General features: G+C 41.2%; 1 protein-coding gene across 1 annotated transcript; it reads left to right on the forward strand.

The window, feature by feature from the left end:
* The first annotated feature begins 6,329 nt into the window (after positions 1-6,329).
* WEE1 (WEE1 G2 checkpoint kinase) lies at positions 6,330-16,701 on the forward strand. Its single transcript, XM_026034745.1, has 11 exons — positions 6,330-7,028; positions 9,143-9,351; positions 9,785-9,851; positions 9,937-10,109; positions 11,015-11,136; positions 12,489-12,635; positions 13,051-13,146; positions 13,228-13,313; positions 13,551-13,721; positions 13,813-13,958; positions 15,509-16,701. The coding sequence occupies exons 1-11, from the start codon at positions 6,468-6,470 to the stop codon at positions 15,657-15,659; spliced, it is 1,929 nt and encodes a 642-aa protein (XP_025890530.1). The 5' UTR covers positions 6,330-6,467; the 3' UTR covers positions 15,660-16,701.
* The last annotated feature ends 6,061 nt before the right edge of the window (positions 16,702-22,762 follow it).

Consider the following 22,762-nt stretch of genomic DNA (forward strand, 5'->3'; position numbering starts at 1 on the left):
GTGTGTGTGTAATGCTTGTATGGTATCACTGAGAAATCATCCTGTAGGCTCTGTTCTACCCAGAGTACAGAGTCAGGGAACCTTCCCCAGGGACAGGAAGCTCCTTAATCAATATTTAACCACCAGGAAAAGCCGGTAGGGAGGGAAGGGTCTGAGGAAAAGTGCTTCTGAGTCTGGCATCTACAGGTTTTGAGCTCAGACTGTGCCCCTTAGGTTGACTGACTGTTCCTCATACCAAGAAGCAGAAGTGCCCCATAACATAACATAACCCTTCCAATTGCGGCTCTCCCCTGGTCACTGAATTAACACTCTGTGTACTGAAGAGCGGAACATTCCATAAAATTCTGCAGCTATTAAATATAATACAAACCAGAATTTTATTGATATAGGTGAGTGGGAAGCAGCTGATTTTTCTTAAGCAGTAATGAGTAAAGAAAATGGAAGTGAAAGGTAACTTATATCTTGTTCAGCTATTACTCTTCAGTTGTTTGAAACTTGAAAAATATATTTATTCAGCCTGTATCATTTTTATCTTTAAAAATACAAAAGTTAATATGTGCATTGTTTTTTTTCAGATGCAAATTTTAAACTCCGGTTGGCTGTTAATATTCAGGTATTCTTGTTCTTGCAAATCATTGTGTATTTCAGTATCAGATCCTCAAAAAAAATGCTTTTTCCAGTGTTAAAAATTTCTTAAGTTTGGACCAATGTGACAAGAGACCAAAAATTCAAGAGACAGTCTCTTGCCAAAATTCTTGACTGTCATAAATAAATAGTAAAATGCACCGTACCTAATGAATATAAATGAGGTTTTTTTCTTCCTATGTTTTGCATGTACTTAAAAAGGTAGCTCAAGTGTTGCCAACAGTTGTGAGATTTTTTTGATACTTGTTGTGATTCTGCTAGTTCTGTGTCCAAAGGAGAATCTGACAATACAATTAGCCTATCACTGTAGTACCTGGCTGGCACCTAACTCCATCAGGAATGCAAGGCTAGTCTTTTTCAATTAAGGGTTATAATCAAAGAAGAATTCAATTATCACAATAAACACAAAAGCTTTTATAAATAAGCAAGCATTCTGCTTTACCTCCTCTGTGTATTTTTCTCTTCTGGAAATGTAATCACCTTAAATCCCCCCTTCTCTCAGTCTGAAGGAATAATCGTTTCTGCTTCTCCCAGAGAAATGGCAAAACATTCATGCTTTCAGGGCGCAATTGATGGTATGGCTTTTTTTTTTTTCCCCTAAAAGAAAGAAGTATCTCATAGGTTACTTTCGAAGCTCCAGCATGTGTTACCCTTTGCTTTGTTTAAATTCCTCGCCAGCCTTTCAGTTGAGGCTTCACAGACTGATAAGCTTCTTGCACTGGCTGCTGTACTTTACTTTTTTTTTTTTTTTTTTTTTCCTCTGGAGACTTTTTGAGTCTCTATCAAAATTACTGCTTCATTTTGGGTGTTCTGTGGGATTTGGCTGAGAGGATTCTGACTGAGCAGGCATCTAAGGGAGGCAAGGAGACGAAAACAGGACGCTCTGAAACCTGGCTGGTCTTTTGGTGTGACAGAAGCTGTAAAGGCTTCTGAAGAAACCACAATGTCCCAAAGTTATGTCTCCTGTGGGTTTTTTTTTGTTTTGTTTATTTTGTTTTGTTTTGCTTAGGTACAGAGCTAATTTAGATTTTATTCTTAAGTTTACTTCAAAAAGTTAAGTTTAAGTTTACTTTGAAAAATCAGCAAGTTCAAGAATGGTTTGTGGGGCAGACAGGATTAGCTGCTATTTGCCATAAGAGACAGATTTTTCAATGTAGATAGGTTTGAGGATTTAAATCGGAGGAGGGTGGCAGGGCTTCTTGAAACCCTTGCAAGGCTCATACCTGCATCTCTAAAAAACTGCTTGCAAAATGTCTTATTTTAAAACTAAGTGATGATTAAAATGAATGTTAATATACCTGAAAAAGGCAGAACACCCTTTTATGGCTTTCCATATAACTGGAGGGAGAAGTAGGTTAATTATATCAGTAAATTAGTAGTATTATGTCAGTATTATGTGCATTGGATATTTTGAGGGGTTTAATTGCAGATATGATAAGTCTTGGCTTTCCATCATTTTAACCTCACATGAGCAAAATAATATTCTAATTGCATCTGCTGTTTTCAGCCAGGACAATCAATGCTTGACAGAAATTTCTGATCTGAATGTGTCTTTTGAGACTTTCAGGATCAGATTCTGATAACATTTTTAAGTAGAGATTTCAAGTATTAAGAGGTAGAAATAAAGACAGAAATGTCTTTAAAATTTGTTAGCATGTGTACTATCATAGTCACAGGAGAGATATTTAAGAATTGTACGTTATAAGCTTTGTATGTATTCATTAGCTTACAAATAAGCAGAATGGAGATTGTTTTAATTTCTAAATACTGAAACTTTCTGAATTAGCAAACTCTTTTCCAAGTAGACTATGTTGAGTGCAACATATACTAAGAAGGAAGATAACTGCAAGGTATTGCTGATCATAGAGATGGATTTGTGTTTGTCTCGTTTTTCTCAGGTCATAATTGCAACTGTACATTAATGCTATGAATATGCTTATGGGAACATCGTTAGTTAGGTCATTTTTACTTTAGCAGTGTCTGTAGAGGAACAGGCTCCTGGTCTACAAGCAGCTGTAGGAGAACATTCTGCACAAATATTGAGTAGTTTGGCTTCAAGACCACCTGCGTTACTACCAGCTTCTGTCCTGGAACTAAATGACCTTAAGGTTTCTATCAGTTTTCACAATTCAACAGATAACGAGACTATCCTCAGGCAGCTGTTGAAAGAAACTCGAGAGTGAATTGGAAGAGGAACCAGGACTGCAAAGTAGTTCCTTTACATTCATAACCACTGAATCAAGGTAAAATCTTTGCAGTTGTAATTCTGACAAGAGGAAGTGAAATGGACTTGGGATCTACCATCCAAATGAATTTGACTTCTTAAAAAAAAAGCAAAAAAAATCAACTGGTTCTATCACTATCGTCCACTAAGATTTGGACAGTGTCAAGAAGGCTTATACATGCAAAACAAAATATAGTGCTTCATTGCTTTTCTCCGAAGGCTTGTGCCAGGGAGCAGCCATGTTCTTAGTCTCTGGTCGTTTATGGACGTAACTGGTTGTAGCATCACAGGCTTAAATAGCAGATGTTTCTGAACAGGTACTTGGATACTCCCAGCAGCTTTGATGCTTGAGAACATGAACTAACTTCTGTTTCCTGAAGCTTCATCCTTCTTTTCAGGCATCTTTTTGGAAGTGGCTTTCAAACATCTGCTTAGTAAGCCAGTCTGTTATTCCTCATAAGATACTTTAAGGCATTGTATAACTCTGATATGCAGACACAGACCTTTTAAAGGAAGCAATATTACTTTTAAAGGACTATCTTTTATTTTTGTTTTATGAGACATTGGGAATGTGTCTTTCTTCCTCTTTTCTTTTGCTTTTTAATTCTGTTTATGTTTCTCATAATTTCAGCCACTTTCCAGTTTATGTTGGCTGCTACAGAATGGGTTTTGGCAGAACTCTTTTAATTTGATCAAAATTATTTGGAGGTCTTTCAGTTGAACTTGTAAGTGCAGGAAACACTGACAAGATGGCACTGCTTCCACTTCTGTGGCAGTTTCCTCTGACAACTAGACAAATTGGCCTTTGTTTCATTTCTTTGCCATTCATCATTTTTTTGGGTTCCTCTGCTACCCACAAAAGAGAGAACAACTGTTTCCCCTTAAGCTTGAAAAACCCTAGTTAAAAGGAGTTTTTTGACAGTGTGTGCCCCAAATAAATATTCCTGGTAGAAAAAAATTCAATGCACTACATTGCATATACCTTTTTTTAAAGTATGCAAGTATTAAAAAAGAAAAAAAAAAAAGCAAGTACATTATTAAAATCCTTCAACCACCTAAATTTCTAAAATATCAGTTAGGAATTGCTTGGACATAAAAGTACATACTGTACATCAGGGCTTTAGTTTGTGAGATCTACAGAGGGTCAAAGGTGCAGTTAAATCAGAGAACTCAGGATGATTTTGGCCATTATTGTGGCCATAATAATCCATTATTATGGATTACTTAAACTGTTACAATGATCAGTGATTCATTGCTGCAGCTTTGACGGATGGACGGACGGACGGAAGGGAGGAAGGGAGGAAGGAAGACTAGTTTATTGAAAGCTTAACCTCTTTATTTTTAAGAAAATAAAACCATCATACATGACTCAAGCAAGCTAGTACTAGTGATTAGAATGTTTATTAATCCTTTATTAGGTATTCTTTGCATTTCCCTCTGTTGGCTATTAAACTGAGAAACAGATGGAGGTCACATTTTGTAACAGCCTTTTTTTACATCATCTGTCCTGAAGCTGGAATGCTTCAGCCACTGTTTGTTATATGGTGCATTTCATTTTTAATTACTATTTTGAACATATTATTGAGATTCTGAATTGCTGAAAGCCAGACTTTTTTATAAAGCTTGGCCCGATGTAGTCATATCTCTCCAAATGCTATCCAGTCCCATTTTCATTGCTTGTACTGGTTTCCTGCCTCCTTTCGGCTTTCAGAACTTTCCAAGAGGTTTCCATAACCTCAGGCATGATGTTCCTGTGGCCATTGCTTGTCCAGAAAATAAAAACCTTCTTGAGCTTGCAGGCTGTCAGAGGCACAACAAATGCATAGATATATGGTATGTAAGCAGAAATATTCCTACATATGGTGTATCGGAGAAGTAGCCCCCTCGCTGCCGTCTGCAGCGCTGACCGGGCAGCGGTTGGTGACAGGCCTCGGATGCTCCCGACGCAGCAGCCCACGCTGGGGAAGACGACCCAAAACCGGAGCGAGCGCCCGTGGAAGTGGAGGTAAGGAGAACTGTGCCCATCCTGCTGGGGACACCCGTGTCCCCATGGCATTTCCTGCGTCTCAGAAATGCAGACCGGGGGCCCACACTGGCACGGGGAAACCCCTATCCGGGCAATTCGGGTGTAAGCCTCAGTGCAAAATCTGTCTAAAAATACTACCTGTTGCACATACAGGTGTCCCCTTTCTGCTGGTCACAGAGAAAGAGCCTTTGAGACCTGATGTTGGCTATGGGCTTTCAGTATCAGGAAACGCTGAATATTCCTGACCTGAAAAAGTGGGAGTACAAGGAAAAAAGTGGCTGAGACCTGAGATTTCTGCTTCATGGAATCAGAGACTAAGTGGCCTATCTGCAGGAAAACAGGGAGCAACTGAAACATGGTTAAGTACAAACTTCATTTATTTATTTGTCTGGATCTTACCTGTTTACAATTGTTATATTACAGACTTTTAGACTTGTGGTCAGCCCATGCTTTTCTTGGTGGGGATTTTCCATTTGCAGTGTAATTTCTGTAATCTCCCAGCCCAATTTGGGGGTGATCCTGTCAGGGTCCTTGACCTAACTGTGGCTATGGGTCAAGGAAAGGCCGTGCTAACCCTGATCCGAGGCAGAGCCGAGCACATCCCTGGAGACAGAAGCTGATTCACGGCGGCTGCTATAAATCATGGTTGCTAGGCTGTAACTTTCTCGTTTGTGCAGGCAGTTCTTAGGGAAGTGACTTCACCCCTGGGGATGCTGTGTTTGGGGTGTGTTTCTGGACAAGGTTTATGAACTAAATCATTTGCAATGTGTTTGAAAATTTACTTTTTTAACGGGAAAAAAAAATGTGGCTTTAGTCTGAGATGATCTACTGTTTCATTTTGTGGGGCACATGTAAAATTCGGGCTCTCGAGCAGCCTCCTGATGACTGAGGAACAAACAAAGTCGCTTTACATCGGGCTCTCGCGGAACGGGAGCACCCTGTGACTCAGAGGCCTCCTCCCAGGCCCAGCCCTGCTCTCCGGGAGCCGAAAACTGTTTTTATTTCCACAGTTCTGTGGCTGACGTTGGGCCGGCTGTAAGATGGCGCCGCGCCCCGCCGTGGCCGTTACCGCCCCCCTCCTCCCCCCGGGAAGTTAAAGGCCAGCTCGTTTCCGGAGGCGAGAGACACACGCACAACATGGAGGCGGGCGGCACGCAGCGCGCTCGCCGCGCCCCGCGGCGGGACGTAACATGGCGGCGGCGACGCCCCTGCCGGGGCCCCGCCGCGCTCCGCGGCCCGGCCCCTCGGCCAATGGCGGCCGCGCGGCCCCCGCCCGGCCCTTGTAAGGCGCGGCCGCCGCCCGCAGCCCGTTCGCGCCAAAGCGGCCTGTGACGTGGAGGCTCGTGGCCCCACCCCCGCCCTCCTTGTTTTCAAACGGAGTGGGCGGGTGTGATTGGCTGGCGTGCGTGACACGTGACTAACGGTCGCGGGAAAGCCGCGGAGCTCGAACTGCGCGAGGGAGGCGAGTGCGGGGACAGCGTCCGTGGCCGGGAGCCGCTACCGGAGCCGCAGCGAGGCGTGCAGGTCTCCGCGGGCGCAGGGCAGCGCGGCGGGAGCGGCCAGACGGCCGCCATGAGCTTCTTGAGCTTGCCGCAAGCGGCGGCGCCGCCGCGGCGCGTCTCGGCGCGGCGGGCGGCCGCCCCGATCCGGCAGAAGCTGCTCTTCCTGAGCGGCCACAGCGACTGCGAGGAGGAGGAGGAGGACGAGGAGGAGGAAGGCGGCAGCAGCGGCAACAGCACGGGCGAGGACTCGGCCTTCCAGGAGGCAGACTCGCCGCTCTCGGCGGCCCGCACCCCGGCGCGGGGCGACCCGCCCCTGCTGGAGGAGGAGGAGGAGGAGATGGAGCCGGCGGCGGCGGCGCCGCTGCCGGACGAGGGAGACTCGTGGGAGGAGGAAGGCTTCGGTTCGTCCCCGGTGAAGTCGCCCGGCGCCTACTTCATGGCCGGCTCGCCCTCGCCGCCGCCCCCTCACAAGGGCCGCCGCTACTGCGGGCGCTCCCCGCCGCACCTGGCGGCCGGCGGCTACCGGGTGCGCAGCGAGGAGCCCGGCTCGCCGCTGCCCGACTACCCGGGCACGCCGCCGCACAAGACCTTCCGCAAGCTGCGCCTCTTCGACACGCCGCACACGCCTAAGGTGGGTGCCCCACGGCGGGGAGCGGAGCGGAGCCGGGCGCGGGGCCCCTCGCGGCCGCGCGGGGCCGCCGCTGCCGGCATTTTGAAGGCGGGCGTTGCGGGGCGCCGGGGCTGCGGCCGTTGCGTTGTGTAACGGCCGGCGCGGGGCCGTTAAAGGGCCGCGGAGGCGGCGCCGCCCTCGCGGAGGAGCGGCGAACGCGGCGGTTCAAACGGTCGCGGCAGCGAAGGCGGCGCCGGCCGCCGCCGTCGGAAACACCCCCTGGCCGCCGCCTCGCCTTTCTCCTTTAAAAAAAAAAAAAAAAAAAAAAAAGCTTTTATTGACTTTCTTTCCCCCCCATCTCCCGAGGGAAATGATTTGCTGGGGCGTATGAGATTAAGATCAATATCCATCTAGGAGCTTCTCGCATGCCTAGTGTTAGAAAACTTCCTCGGTATTTTTGGAAATGCATTAAAATATTCAAAAGAGCATGATTGGATAATATTAAACGCCCTTTAAAATAGCCACAACCGAACCCCACACAAAGGGAAAAAAAAAGTATTTGAGTATCGTAAAATGAGGGTATTTGTGTGCTTATAGCTAGAAGTTAACTCAAAGTCATATTTGCTTTTCCGTAGCTGTCTGTAAATTGCTCTGCCTCGTATTGAAGTAGGATGCCCAAGTAGTTCAAAACAAGTTTGCTGTCTGTGCTTTTCCACATCAAGTGTAAAAAGCAGCTACCTGAGTAATGGGAAATGTTAAGTGGATGTTAAAAAGGAGGTTACCCCTATAAAGATAACAGATTTTGGAAAGTACTTCCAGCTTTGGATTCAGACTCATATAAAATGCTCTGTAGAGAGTTTAAATCTAGTGGTAATTAGGCTTGCTCTGTTTTATTACTTTTTGTATAACCCTTGAGAAATAATCCAGGGATAATCCCTAGGGATAATCTCCTAGGGGTCTGTAGAGTTCAGATTGAAAACAATTGAATTTAGGCATAAGGAAGGCGACCTTTATTTGTTAACTGGCTGTCTTCAGCCGTCTGCCTCAAATAAGGTTTTACTGATAGTCTAGCCCAGGCAGGGACGAGGAAACGGGGAGGGAGTGATCTTATAGTGTGGATCAGTCACTTCAGAGGTGTAATTCTCATGTGTTGTAACACTAAAAATGATGTTTTACCACCGTGCAGGACTGCAGAACTCTTGAACTGGGTGTCTAGTTTCCTTATCTTGGAGAGCTGGCACCTGTAGGGAGTTGTTATTATTTTAAGGGAACTAGTGAAAAATACTGCCATGTTAAGACTCTATACCCCTAGATGAAAATAATGATGGAAATATTTAATTTCATCTAGCCCGGGTATGGATAGTACAGTTGAGATTCCCAAGCACAAGCTCTCTTTCCCCATGATATTTTAGATTTCAGATACGTTAAGATGTTACTAAGGCTGAGCTGTGATATTCCTGCTTTTTGATCCAGTAGGTCAGGGGGCAGCATGCTCACAAGGATATGGGAAACTTGAGTATAAACCAGATTTGGAGAGATTTGATCATGTACCTGGAAAATGCCTTGTCTGAAAAATTATTGCTCAAAATATGCACTGACCTGTAGTGTTTGAGACTGACAGCAGTGAATTGTGCTGTCAACTCTTGACCAGTTCTTTTTAGGCCTGTTAAGAGGAATTTGTGCCCTGTTTTCCTCCTTTCCACTCCACCCTGCCCCCCACCCCAAAATTTGTCACCTAAGTCATTAAAACCATATTTTGTATCTGGTCTTACTTCCACTTGTGCAAATCACCATCACTAGTGCAAAGTGCTTCATTAATTTAAATTTATTCTAGGAAGGGTAAGTGATGGTGATGGCTTGAATAAAGACAGATAAACACTGCCTTTGAGTGTTGTATGTTTTTTAATATGGTTTTAACATGTAATATTCAGTTTGATAGTTTGTGTGGGGATGTAAAGCCTAATAATTTCTGTGAAACGTTTTGATGGAAACTTTATTTAATCAATTCATGGTAATTTTACATCAACAATATTGTAATAATAGCTTTCTGAGAAAGATACTTGAATACGATCCAGTTACATCTAAAACAACCTTGAGCCTAAAAAGTCTTTTTTTTTTGTCGTTGTTTTAATTAGAGTTTGCTTTCTAAAGCCCAAGGAATGGGCTCCAGCTCAGTTAAACTTCGAGGTGGCTCTCTGTTTATGAATGTTGGGAAACTTGAGAGGCAAGATCCTGATATTAGACAAACACCTCATGTGAACATTAATCCCTTCACTCCTGATTCCATGTTCCTTCACAACTCTGAAGGGCAAGTTCGTCGGCGGAAGAGAACTCACTGGAATGAGTGAGTAACTTGAATATCTTTATTTAAGCTTATATTTAGAATTTTAGCAGCAAAAATTCTGATAGCAATTGCTTCACCAAAGTATTTCTCATAGTAAATATCAGTGTTGCAAAACATAAGTATCTGAATTCTCTACTCCATTTATTTTTATAAAATATTTATTTTATAAATAAATAATTGGGGTGTTGTGTGTGGTTATGCCTGTAGATTTTCATGAGAAGGGAAGAACAATGAGAAAATATTGCCTTGAAACATTTAAAAAAAAAAAATGGCGCAGATGTTAGTATGGTACTTTAATTTTATGCTTTTGTCTTTGCAAATGCTTGGCTTTCAGTTAGAACAAACAAGTGGAATATGAAAGGTAGATGGGGGGGAAATCAAACAGCTGCCAGAACTATACTGAATTTGTGAAAGTAACTAGTGTAAATTTCAGCTCTTGTGGAGAGGACATGGAAGCAAGTGATGGAGAGCTTGAAGATGAGACTATCAGACCTGCTAAGGTAATTAATTATTAGATTTTGTTTTTAAGCTTGGGAGTTTGTGTATCTCCAGATCTAAATCTTTCATTTTTTAAAATCTTTGCAGAGAATCACAATAACAGAAAGTAATATGAAGTCACGGTATGCAACTGAATTCCACGAGTTGGAGAAGATTGGATCTGGTGAATTTGGTTCTGTGTTTAAATGCGTCAAAAGGCTCGATGGCTGTATTTATGCTATAAAGCGGTCCAAGAAGCCCTTAGCTGGCTCAGTGGATGAGTGAGTATTTCCTGAAACTAGGAGTTAAGACAGCCCTTCCATGTTTTTCTTGTGTGTGTGTGTGTGTATACATATATATATATATATGAATTAGTTTAGTAAGTGTAAAATCCCGTGTTATCCTATGACATTTTCATATCTACTATTCAGAGAAACTGTGGAGAAAATGCAGCTTGGCTCTTAACACAGATTTGTCCCAGTATTATGTGTAAAAGTGATCAAGTTCGCATCTCTACAGTAAAAATACCATCCTTTACAAGGAGATGCTACGTGAATAAACCTTGCTGTGATGATCTTTTGAGGTGTTTGAAGGGAAGACAAAATTCTAAACAAAGCCTTCATTCTTATTGAGCTTGCTTTGGATTTTTTTTTGCTTTTGTGAATGAGCCCGAGTTTCCTGACTCCTTTCCCTTCGCAATGTTCCATTAGAATAATTGCAGTTATATTACAAAATTCTGCATATCTATATTACTACTTACCAAACTTAACAGCATAACTTAGGAAGTTGAATTTAGCTGTATTCATGGACCAAGAATGTACCCATGTCTCCTGGTTAATGATCATGATTAGTTCTTCCTAAAACATGTCAATGACGCTCTTCAAAATCTGCTGACAGTGCTGGTAGAGTGTGTAACGGACGTGGCAGTTCTGCCAAGAATCATTGGAGCAAAACTGAATCTTCACTGTTTTCAATGGCTTTAAATAAATGACTTTAAAATATGTGTTCATATCTAAACAATTAAGGTGCCACAAAACCTAATATGAAAACGTTATAGTAAGATAAGGATAAGATAAGGTTGCAAAAGGATATGATACTCCAAATGTTTACATCAAGCTCAAATTTAACTAATATCGCTTCATAATATTCCTGCATATTCTTGTCTTTGTTTATGTGACTGTAATAGGCAAAATGCTTTACGAGAAGTCTATGCACATGCAGTTCTGGGACAACATTCTCATGTTGTAAGATACTACTCTGCATGGGCAGAAGATGATCATATGCTGATACAGAATGAGTATTGTAATGGTAAGTAAAGCCTAACTCATCCCTGCACTTGCTTCCAAAATCTAATTTGTGAAGATATATAGGTATCTGCACATTCCTAGCACTTACTAGGAATCAATTGCCTTGCAGGTAGCTCCTGCTATCATTGTTTCAAATAAGTCTGTATGTTCCTTTCTGTTGGAAAAGGCATTTTGGATGTTTAAAGCAATACTTGCTAAATTGCAAACCAAGTCTTAAGTATTTTAGAATATTGAAAGTATACAATAAGGCATTTCTGAGCAGCAAGGCTGTTCATTTTCTTCTGCATTGTAGAGAAATCTCTCACAAATCAGCAAGGGAAATACTTAGCAAGGAAAATATTGCAATAATTTTGGCTTTTTTCCCCTAAATAACATATACACAGAGAAACTTTCCCACTTAGACATATGTATGCATTTCAGATATGGCAAGGAATGCTAGTAAATTCCTGTTGTAGCCCATTTAAAAAAAAAAAGTGAATATCCTTACACCTTCATCCACTTTATTCCATCCACTTTATTTGGACAATCTTTATCAGTGGGGTGGATGTGTAGGAGGGATTTGAGCATTTAAAGGGATTAACATGTCAGAGGTAAATGTCTCTTTACTCATTTACCTTCAGAAACACTTTTTTGAACTGTGAATGTCAGATGACCACAACTTCAGTGTTCATTGTCATATCAAACTGCTCTCTTTTCTTTGGTATGACTTGCAATTTTGCCTCAGAATGAAAGACTTTCTCATTGTAAAACAATACTGTTTCATGGACCCTGTGTATGTGAGCACTTACTGAGCACAAAACAAAGGCATATGCCTCCCTATTGCGCAATGAAAAGTGTGCTCAAAATTGGGGCAGTTGTGTGAAAGGTACCGCTATCATGCTAGTCCTGTATTTAAAAGCATGCGGTGCAACCAGGGTGACTTACGGAGATGCAATTGTAGATTAGATATTTAGTTTGCTGTGGCTTTGTTTTTAATTTTTCTGTGGTTTAAGCAGAGAAAAATCCTAGACTAAGCATTTTATCCCAGTGGAGGTGGAGCCAAATTTTAAAGGTGCTTGTGTTTTTCTCCCTTCCAGAGGCTTGGGGGTGTGGGAAGGGTTTTTCCTTCATACCTGATAGTCTATTAACCTGCATGGCAACTGCAGCAGACTTCATAGCCTTGTGGTGTATTAATGCTACTTCTCGCTTTTTAAAGAAGAGATATAGTGTTTAGTTTTACCTTCAGCTTTTCCTCACCTCACTGAGGTTTTAGGGATACATGTTGAAGAGTCAGTTGTACTTTTAGAAACAAATTGTGCTTGCTTCTTCAAAGGTTGGATAGAAAATAACTAGTTGCTTTGTGTAATATTCTAGGTGGCAGTTTAGCAGATGCCATAAGTGAAAACTACAGAAATATGCGTTACTTTACTGAACCAGAGCTCAAAGACCTACTACTACAAGTGGCTCGGGGGTTAAAGTACATTCATTCAATGTCACTGGTACACATGGATATCAAACCTAGTAAGTGCATAAACTATCTCACTCTGTGTGTTGACAGGTTTTTCGGTTGGTTTAATCTGTTTTATAAAAATGAGCAGTTAACCACACCCTATTAACTGTAAATTCTTGAGGTTCTAAATAACAACCCAAAGATGTCAGTTGTAAGACTGGCTGGCAAACTTAAACTGTTGTTGCATTTATCTTGGGTCCTTTTTGTGTAATTGTTCTGGCTTGCATAATACTTGGCTCTCTTCCCAGTAGAGGGTCAGAGAATGTGTGTGTTTGTGTAAGCTCGAATATCTTGCTCTAGGAACTAGTTGTAACTGAAACTTCTGTATGGCTAAGACGATCTTTTTGAAATTGGGTGAGGTAGAATTTGCATCTAAATATTTTAAATATTTAAATATTTAAATATTTTATTTCTGCTCTTTTCCAGGTAATATTTTCATATCTAGGACATCAGTCCCAAGTACAACTTCAGAAGAAGGTGATGATGATGACTGGTCATCTGATAGAGTTATATTTAAAATAGGTAAGGAGTAGCATACTTGTGTTTAAAAATTATGTTGCCTATATATGTCTGCTAAGAAATAACTTTGTCCTCCTTTTGCAGGTGACCTTGGTCATGTAACACGAGTATCTAGTCCACAAGTAGAAGAAGGCGATAGCCGTTTTCTTGCGAATGAAGTCCTGCAAGAGGTACCTCTCATTAGTGAATGATACTCATTTTTATGTCTGTATGGTGTTTTCTTAGAATAAATTGTTGTTTGCCTCCTTTCTGGAGGAGAAACTTCTTAAACAGTATCATAAATCACTGAACTACTTTAGTGGGAATGTAAAACTCTGGATGTGCTCGATGCTGAATGTAGCTCTCTGCCAATTTTGTTTTAATGTCCTGTGGTACGTGTGTAATAAACTTCTCTTTTAATTTTCAAGAACTACACACACTTGCCAAAAGCAGATATTTTTGCTCTTGCTCTGACTGTCGTCTGTGCTGCTGGTGCTGAACCGCTCCCAACTAATGGGGACCAGTGGCATGAAATTCGACAAGGAAAACTTCCTAGAATACCACAAGTGCTTTCTCAAGAATTACTAGATCTACTGAAAGTAAGAACTTGTGTACAGGTGGCTCACTGATTACAGTGGTATTTTATTAAAGGCCAGTGTAATACAGTATAACTTCTTTTCTCTTTCCAAGGTGATGATTAACCCTGATCCAGAGAAAAGACCTTCAGCAGTGGCACTAGTCAAGCACTCAGTGCTGCTGTCTGCCGCAAAAAAGAGCGCAGAGCAGCTGCGGATAGAACTGAATGCTGAAAAATTCAAAAACTCTCTCTTGCAAAAGTAAGTAATTCTTTTGAGTCCTCAGACATGACTTGGCTTTGTGTGTGTGTATGTAAGTAGAGTGATGATAACTCAAGGTTGCCCTTGTTTCAGCCTGAGGTCCACAGATCTTTATGCATCTACATATGTACAATTGCTTGCTTTCTCTCCCCTTGCCCCTGCCAGAGGCTGGTTCAAATATTCCTTACGTGCCTCAGAGAGAAGGGGGTGGGTTTAAAAAACGGGAAAAGGAAGGGGAAAAGGAAGGGGAAAAGGTTACGTAACTTCATAGGGAAACTTCTATAAGGAACTACATGGACCATTGTTAAAGCAGTCTCAATGTCATTTAGTAGTTGTCATTAAAAAGACAACTAAACATTAAAGACATTAAAACATTAAAAAGTTTTAAGCACAACACATGATAGCCAAATACATAATAATTTACATTTTTAAGTAGCTCAAAAATATTCTGGTTTGGAAGAGATCTTAGTCACTTTGTCTTACTTCCTGCTCAAACAGTAAACACTGTTTGAAGAAGGTGAAGGAAATGTATATGGAGGGAATCATTAATGGTTAGTTATATGTCTCCTTAAGGAAAGCAAAAAAGGGAAAAAAAAAAAAAAAAAAAAAAAGCTTGATAACAGGTAAAATGTTTTGCTCTTTAGTCAGATTATTTCATTGCTTTATCTTGAGCATTTTAACTGCTTCCATAGGCTGAGTATTAGCATATCTCTGAAACAGAACTCTTGACAGAAGGCTAAGTAGGGTTATAGTCTATGCTGCCTTCAATGACTCAACCGTGCAGTCTTGAGTTCAAATTGTTCTGTTAAATAAACAAGACTTTGGTGGTGGTAGGTTTTTAATGTGGGTATAGAAAAAGAAAAAGCCATTGCCAGAGTTGTGTGTTGCCACTTATATTCATCTGAGTGTGTCTACTTGTCCAAATCTTGCACAGTTTAAGTTGTGGCTGAACACTGCACTTGAGCAGGCCTCTCTAATTAGTTCTTGAGTGACTTTACAGGGCTTCTATGGAAAGTAAGCAGCATCCTGCTAAGTTATGATATTTGAAGCGTGAGAAGGGAATGGGAATAAAAATCTGTTGATACCAGCTTAGCAAATATTAGAGATGACTGCTTTTTTCTTTCTCTTTCCCTTTCTACTCACCAACCATAAACCATTTTTTAAATTACCTGTCAGTGACAACAGCTAGAGCTGAGAAATTATTCAAGGTTAGGAATGTCAGTGTGCTAACTGTATACACACATCTAGTCAGTATAAATATGAGCAACAGCAGATACCCCTGAGTAGTCATGAAAGCTGTTGAGCTGCATATAAGAGGATTTCATTTCAAAGTAAGTTATGTGTGAATCTCCCTTCCTTTCTCCTTTAAAAAAAAAAAAAAAAAAAGTGTAGCCAGATAATGAGTTTTTCCTATAGGTTGTGAACAGGTGGATGTGGATGCTTGCAGTATGACTTGAATACTATAGCTCCTCTAAAACACTTCTTGCTGTGATACAGCTGTAGTCCTTACTGATACACTGCACATATGTGACTCTTTCTATGTCTTGCAGAGAGCTGAAAAAGGCACAAATGGCAAAGGCAGCCGCTGAGGAGCGAGCACTGTTCACTGACAGAATGACAACTAGATCTACAACACAGAATAGACCATCTCGACTCATTGGGAAGAAAATGAACCGCTCAGTTAGTCTTACTATATACTGAACTATGCAGTCTAAAAGAACTACTGAGTATGGCTATAGAGTCTCTACTGGACTGAAGTCTGAGGAGTTGAAAGAAGCGTTCAATTCCTGGTCTCCTTTCCAGTCTTTGATCAATGTCATTAGTTTTACAGGATTTGGCGCGCGCTCGCTCTCTTTATTTTTTTTTTTTTTTAGATGGCGTGACACAGCTGATTAGCTGTATTAACAATTTGAGATACTGGACTCTACTATCTTGTCTGTAGAAGATCCTGGATGTTAATCCATAAACCTTCTGGTTACACTGTTAGATGTTACATCATCCCAGGGTTAACCACTATAGTGGTGTGCTGCTTTTTAGTGTTACGGCATTGTGATAAGAAGTAACATGTAACATCCCTAAATGATCTTTAAGAGGTAGGGAGAGTGCCTTGCTTTGTTAGTTACTGGTTTTGTAACGGAGGGAATAAATTTTGGAAGACAGATTTTAAGGCCACCTATGCTCGATGTACCTGATGTCAGGTAAACTTTTATTGTGAATTTTATTTGTATATTCAACTGGGAGCACTTTGTAGGCATTGCATAAACCACAGCTTAGAAACCTGTGGAATTAAGTGCCATGTGGAACTGCTGCTATCTTAGTTTTTTTGTCCTTGCTGTAAACTGTAGCATTAAAACAATCATTATTGTGTTAATAGGCTTCTTGTTAAAACAATTACGTGAAACAAATCTAAGCTGCCTTTTAGTGAAAGCAGCATTTCTCTTGAAGCTAGTGCATTGTGAAATAATGCACCAATTTAATATTTGAACTCTGTATTAGTGTAGTGCAATTGTTAATGTCTTGGCTATTGATGTTTTGTAATTCTTTCTAATAAGGTTCTTCTAAATGTTGATATTCTCTTCAGTTTTTTTCATTTTTATGGCTATTGTATATTTTTTGTGTTGGAGTACTTGTAAATAATTTAGTGTAAGTGTTCAGTTTTTTTCATTGTTTATGTACATAAGTTTGATCTTGTCCACAGTATACAATTCTAAAAATACCGTCTGAGATGGCGACAGGCTTAACTCTTCAGTTAAGTCCTGAAATGAATAGTGTGTGGCCATTGACAGTTGTACTGATGTTGGATTTAGACTCACATATGTTGCTGAAAAAAAAAATAGAACTGGTCTGATTACTGGCTTGTCTCTTCCTTAATTTTGGTTTCAACAGCAGTGTTTCCCATTTGTGTTTTAATTGTTCTATTAGTGTTGAATTTCAATATTAAAGTTAAAAGTTGTGTTCAATAGTGTCTAACATTTGCTTAACTTAGAGCTGTAGAAATAAAATATTGATTCAGGATTGTACTATGCAAGTCCTGATGAGATGTGCTGGTTATTCCTGCCCAATGCCAGTGGTTCCCTCATGGGATTAGGACCCAGAGCACCATATTCACTGATAGTTACACTGAGCAAGAGGAGCATATGGTCTGTGTGTATCTACAGTGCCTGGCTTCACCACACAGGAAGTGTGGTACTGCAAATTGAAAAGCTGAATTTTCTGGAAGACCTGACGTGCAACCTGTGACTGAAGATGAAGGACTAGATGACTACGTGAAGAAAAGAGTCCTGCTAGGTCTGAGGTAAGAAGGAAGAGTAATGAATTTCTGCTAATGGAGAATAGCTTATTTGGAAGGTGTGTAGAAAATTTTCACACATTTTCAGAGGCTTTTGTACCATCAGTACAGGTCTTGAAGCAGTGAGTAGGTGAGCAGGAAACCATAGGTGACATGGACTTGGACTATTGCTGAGCACTAGTTATGTATCTGCCATGGGAGGGATGCCCAATCTAAATCTTGGTGGAAATAATCTTTGATGTTCAGACTTCTTCCTGCGTGTCAGTGACAACCTCTTAAAAACGAGCTTTAGGATTTTTAAGAGGTTTGCAGGAGCTGTAAAAATGCTGAGGTTTTATCTGAATTTTTCATAGGAATGGCTTTCCAAAGTCAAACTGGGGCTGAGAATCCTAGCCCTAACGGTGGTTAGTGGGATGAGCCTGAGAATTTGGAAGTATACTTAATGCTTGCTTTAGCCATTCCATGCACAAGCTTGGTGTAGCAAGTTTGGCTTCAGCATCCTAAGAAAAGTTCGTATCTTTATTTGTAAAAAGCAATCATGAGAGCTATCTAACAAAAAGTTAAATGACTACTTTTCATGTTAAACCCTAATCATTTCACATGTAAATTGTTTTCCCATTCAAAACTAGTAGGGTGAAGTTCAGTGCCTTGACTTCTTCAAGAACTTGCATAAAATGAAAGCTAAATATGATCATAAAGCAGGTATTTTAGATACCTACCTCCTTTAGGCATATCTGTCTGCCTTTCTTATCTGAAGCTAAATTTATTATCCCTAATCTGTCTTCTAATGTTTTGTTGTTTTGTTACTAGATGATAGAGTCTGTTTAGTCTGACTTAGCATTGCCACATCTTCTGTCCAAAGGTTAGGTTGTGTGGTGGACTGATGTTAGAAAACTAATTTTCTGTTGGGACATGATATTTAAGCTGTCCAATCTTCACCCAAAACAAAAAAATAAACTTATATTTTTAACTAAATGATTAATTTGTAGGTAAATGTCTTCCTTTTGGATGAAGGAAAAAAAAAAGCCGCAAAGCCTTTTTAATGTCAATTTCTAGCATCAAGGATTGACTTTAATCTGTGGTGTAACAGATCATGTGAACCTTAGCATGGAATTCTTCTAGAAACATTAATGTTTCTGTAAGAATTTTTTGATTTATGATTTATTTATGATTTATGGACCAAGCATTGAAATCAACTGCTATATTAAATATTTACTTTCAGAATGCTATTTAGTATTTAAATACTATATTGGATTCTGTTTATGCCATTACTAAGCTGTCAAACAAAATCACATTTGTTTAGAAAACACTTTTTCCAGAAAGTGTCAGTGATGCTCATGCTATGCTATTGATCCAGTATAGCCAGGAAGAACATCAAATGGAAGAGGAGCAGTTTTATAAAGAGAAATTAGCATCTTAAATTTGGAAACTACTATGTAAGTGGAAATTACTCTTTTGTAGCTTCCATGTGAAAGTGCTCACATTCCTGCTTGGAATTGCTCCAGGTATCCCTGCTTTAGCAGAGGGGGTAGGACTAGATGATCTCTAGAGGTCCCTTTCCAACCTCAGCTGTTGTGTCATTCTATGCCATTATCACAGCCGAATATTTATCAGCTGGAACTGTTAAAGTCATCTTAATCTCTCCTGGCACCTTTCCAGAAGCTGCCCAGCCTGACTTTGTCTTTAATGCACTTAGTAGTCTCCAGCAACACCTGCTGGACAAAACAGTCAGTCCTTTCTTTATTCCTTTAGAGCGGCTGTCTGTATGCCAGTATGACAATCTACACCGATTAAGAGAAATATTTCTAATAATGTGCAAGTGTTGAATGGTACCCTCATGTTGGGAAAAGGAATCCTCTTGTTGGTTTCACTGTATTTTATATGGTATATAACAAATATGTGCTTAGTACTTTCATATTTGCTACTTATGAATATCATTGTTAGAGTTGTGCTTGAGCTCTCAAAATCTGAATGTGAAATGAAATCAAAATTAATTGGAGAGTTCATTGTACCAAACTAAAGTAGAAAGATCTAATCCTTGGTTGGTAATTGCCCTTTTCCATCTCTGATTTGACATGTATGTGGCTTTGGGGGTGTCACCTTGATCAGAAAAAGCCGAAGCATAAACCTGCACCAGGTTACGTGAGTAACCACATGGAGGTGATCACTGCACTAGGAAAGAAATGGGTCCGTTTGTGTTGACCTCTCCTCTGGTTTGGCTGGGAATTGGGGGTGAGTTTTGGAGTTAGCAGTGTCATATCCCTTTCTTAAGGATATGTGAGTGAACATAACCCTTCTCCTGGGGATGCTTTTTGTTGGTCAGGACAGATGAGATGGCAGGATATGGGACTGGCAGTTTGGCATATAGTAAAGATAAGGCACAGAAGTGAGAAATAAACAGGAATAACTTTGGAGGAGCAGGCTGGAATACACAGTAGTGGGTTTGATTGTTGTGTGAATTCCCTCCCCTCCTTCTTGCTCACTCTAGACTTAATGACAGTAGCTTTGGCTCAGGTCAATGTCAATGGCCTTCAACTTTAGCAGTAGTAAAAAACATAGCACTTCTCTGCCCAAAGCTTGCCTTCTAACACGGAAACGTGGGAAGTGCCCAAGAGAAAGCTGTTTGCCGCCCAGTTGGAGGCAGCTTAGTTGTGATTTAAAGAAGAAACACTGCAGAGAGAAAGAGGTGACCGGCCAGGCCTGCACTCAGGAGCTTATGGTCCTGATCAAGTCTGCAAAGCTGTAACTGGTCTGCACTTCAATGGGCTTGGGGTGTGGAAAAGGAAGGTCCTCCAAGGACAGAATGATACCATGCCTTATTAAAGGAGGCAATTCATGGCTGCTTGATGTGTTTCTCAGACCTAGCTTGTACAGCCTTAAACTAAGAATCTAGATACCTTTGTAAAATCTGTAGAATCACAGTAATTTGACTCTTTTTAACATATAGGATCATACTTAGCATGATATCTGAACAGTCATGCTAATCTACTTTGATTTTTCTGTTTGATCCAAGATAAAGGTTGAAAAATTGGCCTAATACTAATATATGATCTCTGGCTTACAATGATTACTGCAAGATAGGTAGGCTAATAGAAATAAAACATGCTGCTGTTACTGAGCTACCATTCTTATTCATGCAAGAAGAAAAAAAAAGTCTGTGTGTTTTGCATAGAAATAGGTGAGGGGGGAAAAAGTACTGATTTACAGACACAAAGATGTGTCGCCAATGAGCACATTTCAGGCAAGATGTTCTGCAAGACTGAGATGGGGGCATGTCTGAAATCCACCCCCCTCTTCCTGACCTTTAGCAGTCTCGCCAGTCACTGCTGCTGGAGTGTTTACCTTCAATCTTTCTCCCCCTGTGTCCCTTGGCCTCTTTTTCACTCTTGACTTAGATGTAAAGATGTTTAAAATCTCCCAGATATTTGCTCTCTGCCTTAACAAAGGAGACTATAATCTTTTGATTTTTGTAGACAGCCAGTTAATTGATTTAGTTTCTACACTGACCTTGCTGACATGGTGTTTCTGTTGCCCAGTGCCCTCTGCAGATCTCCTCCACAGATACGTGTCAGGTGGTTAGTGCAGCACACCTGGGGCTAATGCAGCACACCTGGGCTTTCATTGCCACATCCACCTACCTTGCAGAAAGGGTGAATTCTGTGCTGTGCTGGATTCTCCGTCTTTGGTGGGGAAAAAAATAGTCAAATATAAAGGCAAATTAAGAAGACTAGGTTACTGTTTAATGTTGAATACAATTATTGATTGGTGGGGTGTCTATAAATCTCCTCTCCCTGTCTTTCTTGAGATATTTTGGGGTAGGACTAATCCAATGTGTTGATGATTAACACTGGTATTTTTGTCTTATTTACTAATCAAACACTTATGTGAAATAGCAGATAGTGGAAACAACTTTATTCAGTGAAGGCTGCAAAGCTTAGTTTCCCCCTCTGCTGCCTGTTTGCTTCAGCTTAACTCTGCTGTGGAGAAAGAAAAGCACCGCTCTAGCCAGAGTTCAAGCATGCTTTCTCCAGGGTAATAACGAGCCAAAACTGTAATTGTTGATGATCCAAATACTTTCCTCCATGTCAATTTAAGTGCACCCAAAGGGGAAAAAATAACAATTCAAATGCCTTTTTTTTTTTTTTTTTTCTCTCTTACCATCTCTATTGATTAGAGGCTCATTGGTAACTGCTAAATAGTTATTTGGCCTTTTGGGGAGAAAAGAGAAGAAGAAAAAAGGGAGAGGGAAAAAAAAAAGTAACTATGCTTCTTGTGGGGGTGGAGGCCGGGGTAGGAGGAAGGTGCCTGACCTTGCAGGGCTGAGCTCAGCAGGGCCTAAGCAAAGCTCTGCACAGAAAGGGCGAGTTGCTCCAAGGCTGAGCTGCTCGCCTTGCCTATATCTCCCCTCGACTGGACCCGTCAGTCCCGTGTTTGGCCACAGTGAGCAAATAGACGAGGTTAAGCACAGACTGGAAATAGAGTTCTCAGAGAACTTTCAAGAAAAGCAGAAGTATGTTAAGTTGCATCATAATTTATTTTTGTGTTATCAAATAACGTAAGAAATTCAAGCTTGTTCTGTAGTGCTGTTAAGGACTTTCTGGTTAAGTGAGTTTATTGTTAACGATCTACACATTATAGGTCAGTCTTACTTTAAAAGGGTTTACAAGCAGAATGTTTCATATGCAAATATCCAGACTACTGTGCTAACAGGGGCAAGTTGGCTAGAGTATACCTCACAGAAAAGATAACCCTGTATCTTTTTTTTTAAAGTCTTTTCTTTTCGTAAATATTTTAAAGGTCTTTTCAGTGGTTGCAAGTTTGTCTAGACCAAAGCGTTTCAATTTGACTTTGGTTAGTACAGTACTAGGAAAAACGTCTATTTAACCTTAGTCCATAACCCAATTCACCTGAATGAAAGTGCTTCTATAAACAGAGTCCTGTTCTCACAAAGGATTTATTATTTATTTTATTTATTTTAAATGATAGAATGAAAAAGGGCCTCCCAAGCTCTGGGCTCCACCCAACAACCTAAGCCCCTCTCCTGAGGCAATTCTTGCAGAACAGGGCCGGGAGTCCCCATCTCCGTCTTGCTTTTCCAGAGATCTCCATCTCCGGATCTTGCTTTGCAGATCCCGGGACCTGCTCAGGGAGGGGTGCTCAGCTCCCCAGCACGGTAATGGGGTGGGTTATGGGTGTATACACTCCTGCCCACTTAAGGGATGCGCTCCCTCAAAGGCAAGAGGCTAAAGCAGTTCACGATCTGCTGTTTCTGGCACCACGGTGCCCGCACGTGGCGTTAATTAAATGTTGTCCGCACCCATGGAGGGCTCTGCGTTATCCCCCTCTCCGCCCGGGAGGCGCCGCTGGCGGGGGCGGGAACGCGCGGGGCGCTCGGAGCCGGCCCCGCTCCCACGGCTGCTCGCCCCCTTTCCAGCAGGGATGGCGGCAGCCTGGGGGGCAGCTCCCCCGCCAGCTGCACTGAGCAGGGAGCCCGGAGCGCGGGCGCCGCGGGCCG

Source organism: Nothoprocta perdicaria, unplaced genomic scaffold (genome assembly GCF_003342845.1).
Source record: "Nothoprocta perdicaria isolate Ctin4 unplaced genomic scaffold, notPer1 scaffold_15, whole genome shotgun sequence".
Taxonomy (NCBI): Eukaryota; Metazoa; Chordata; class Aves; order Tinamiformes; family Tinamidae; genus Nothoprocta; species Nothoprocta perdicaria.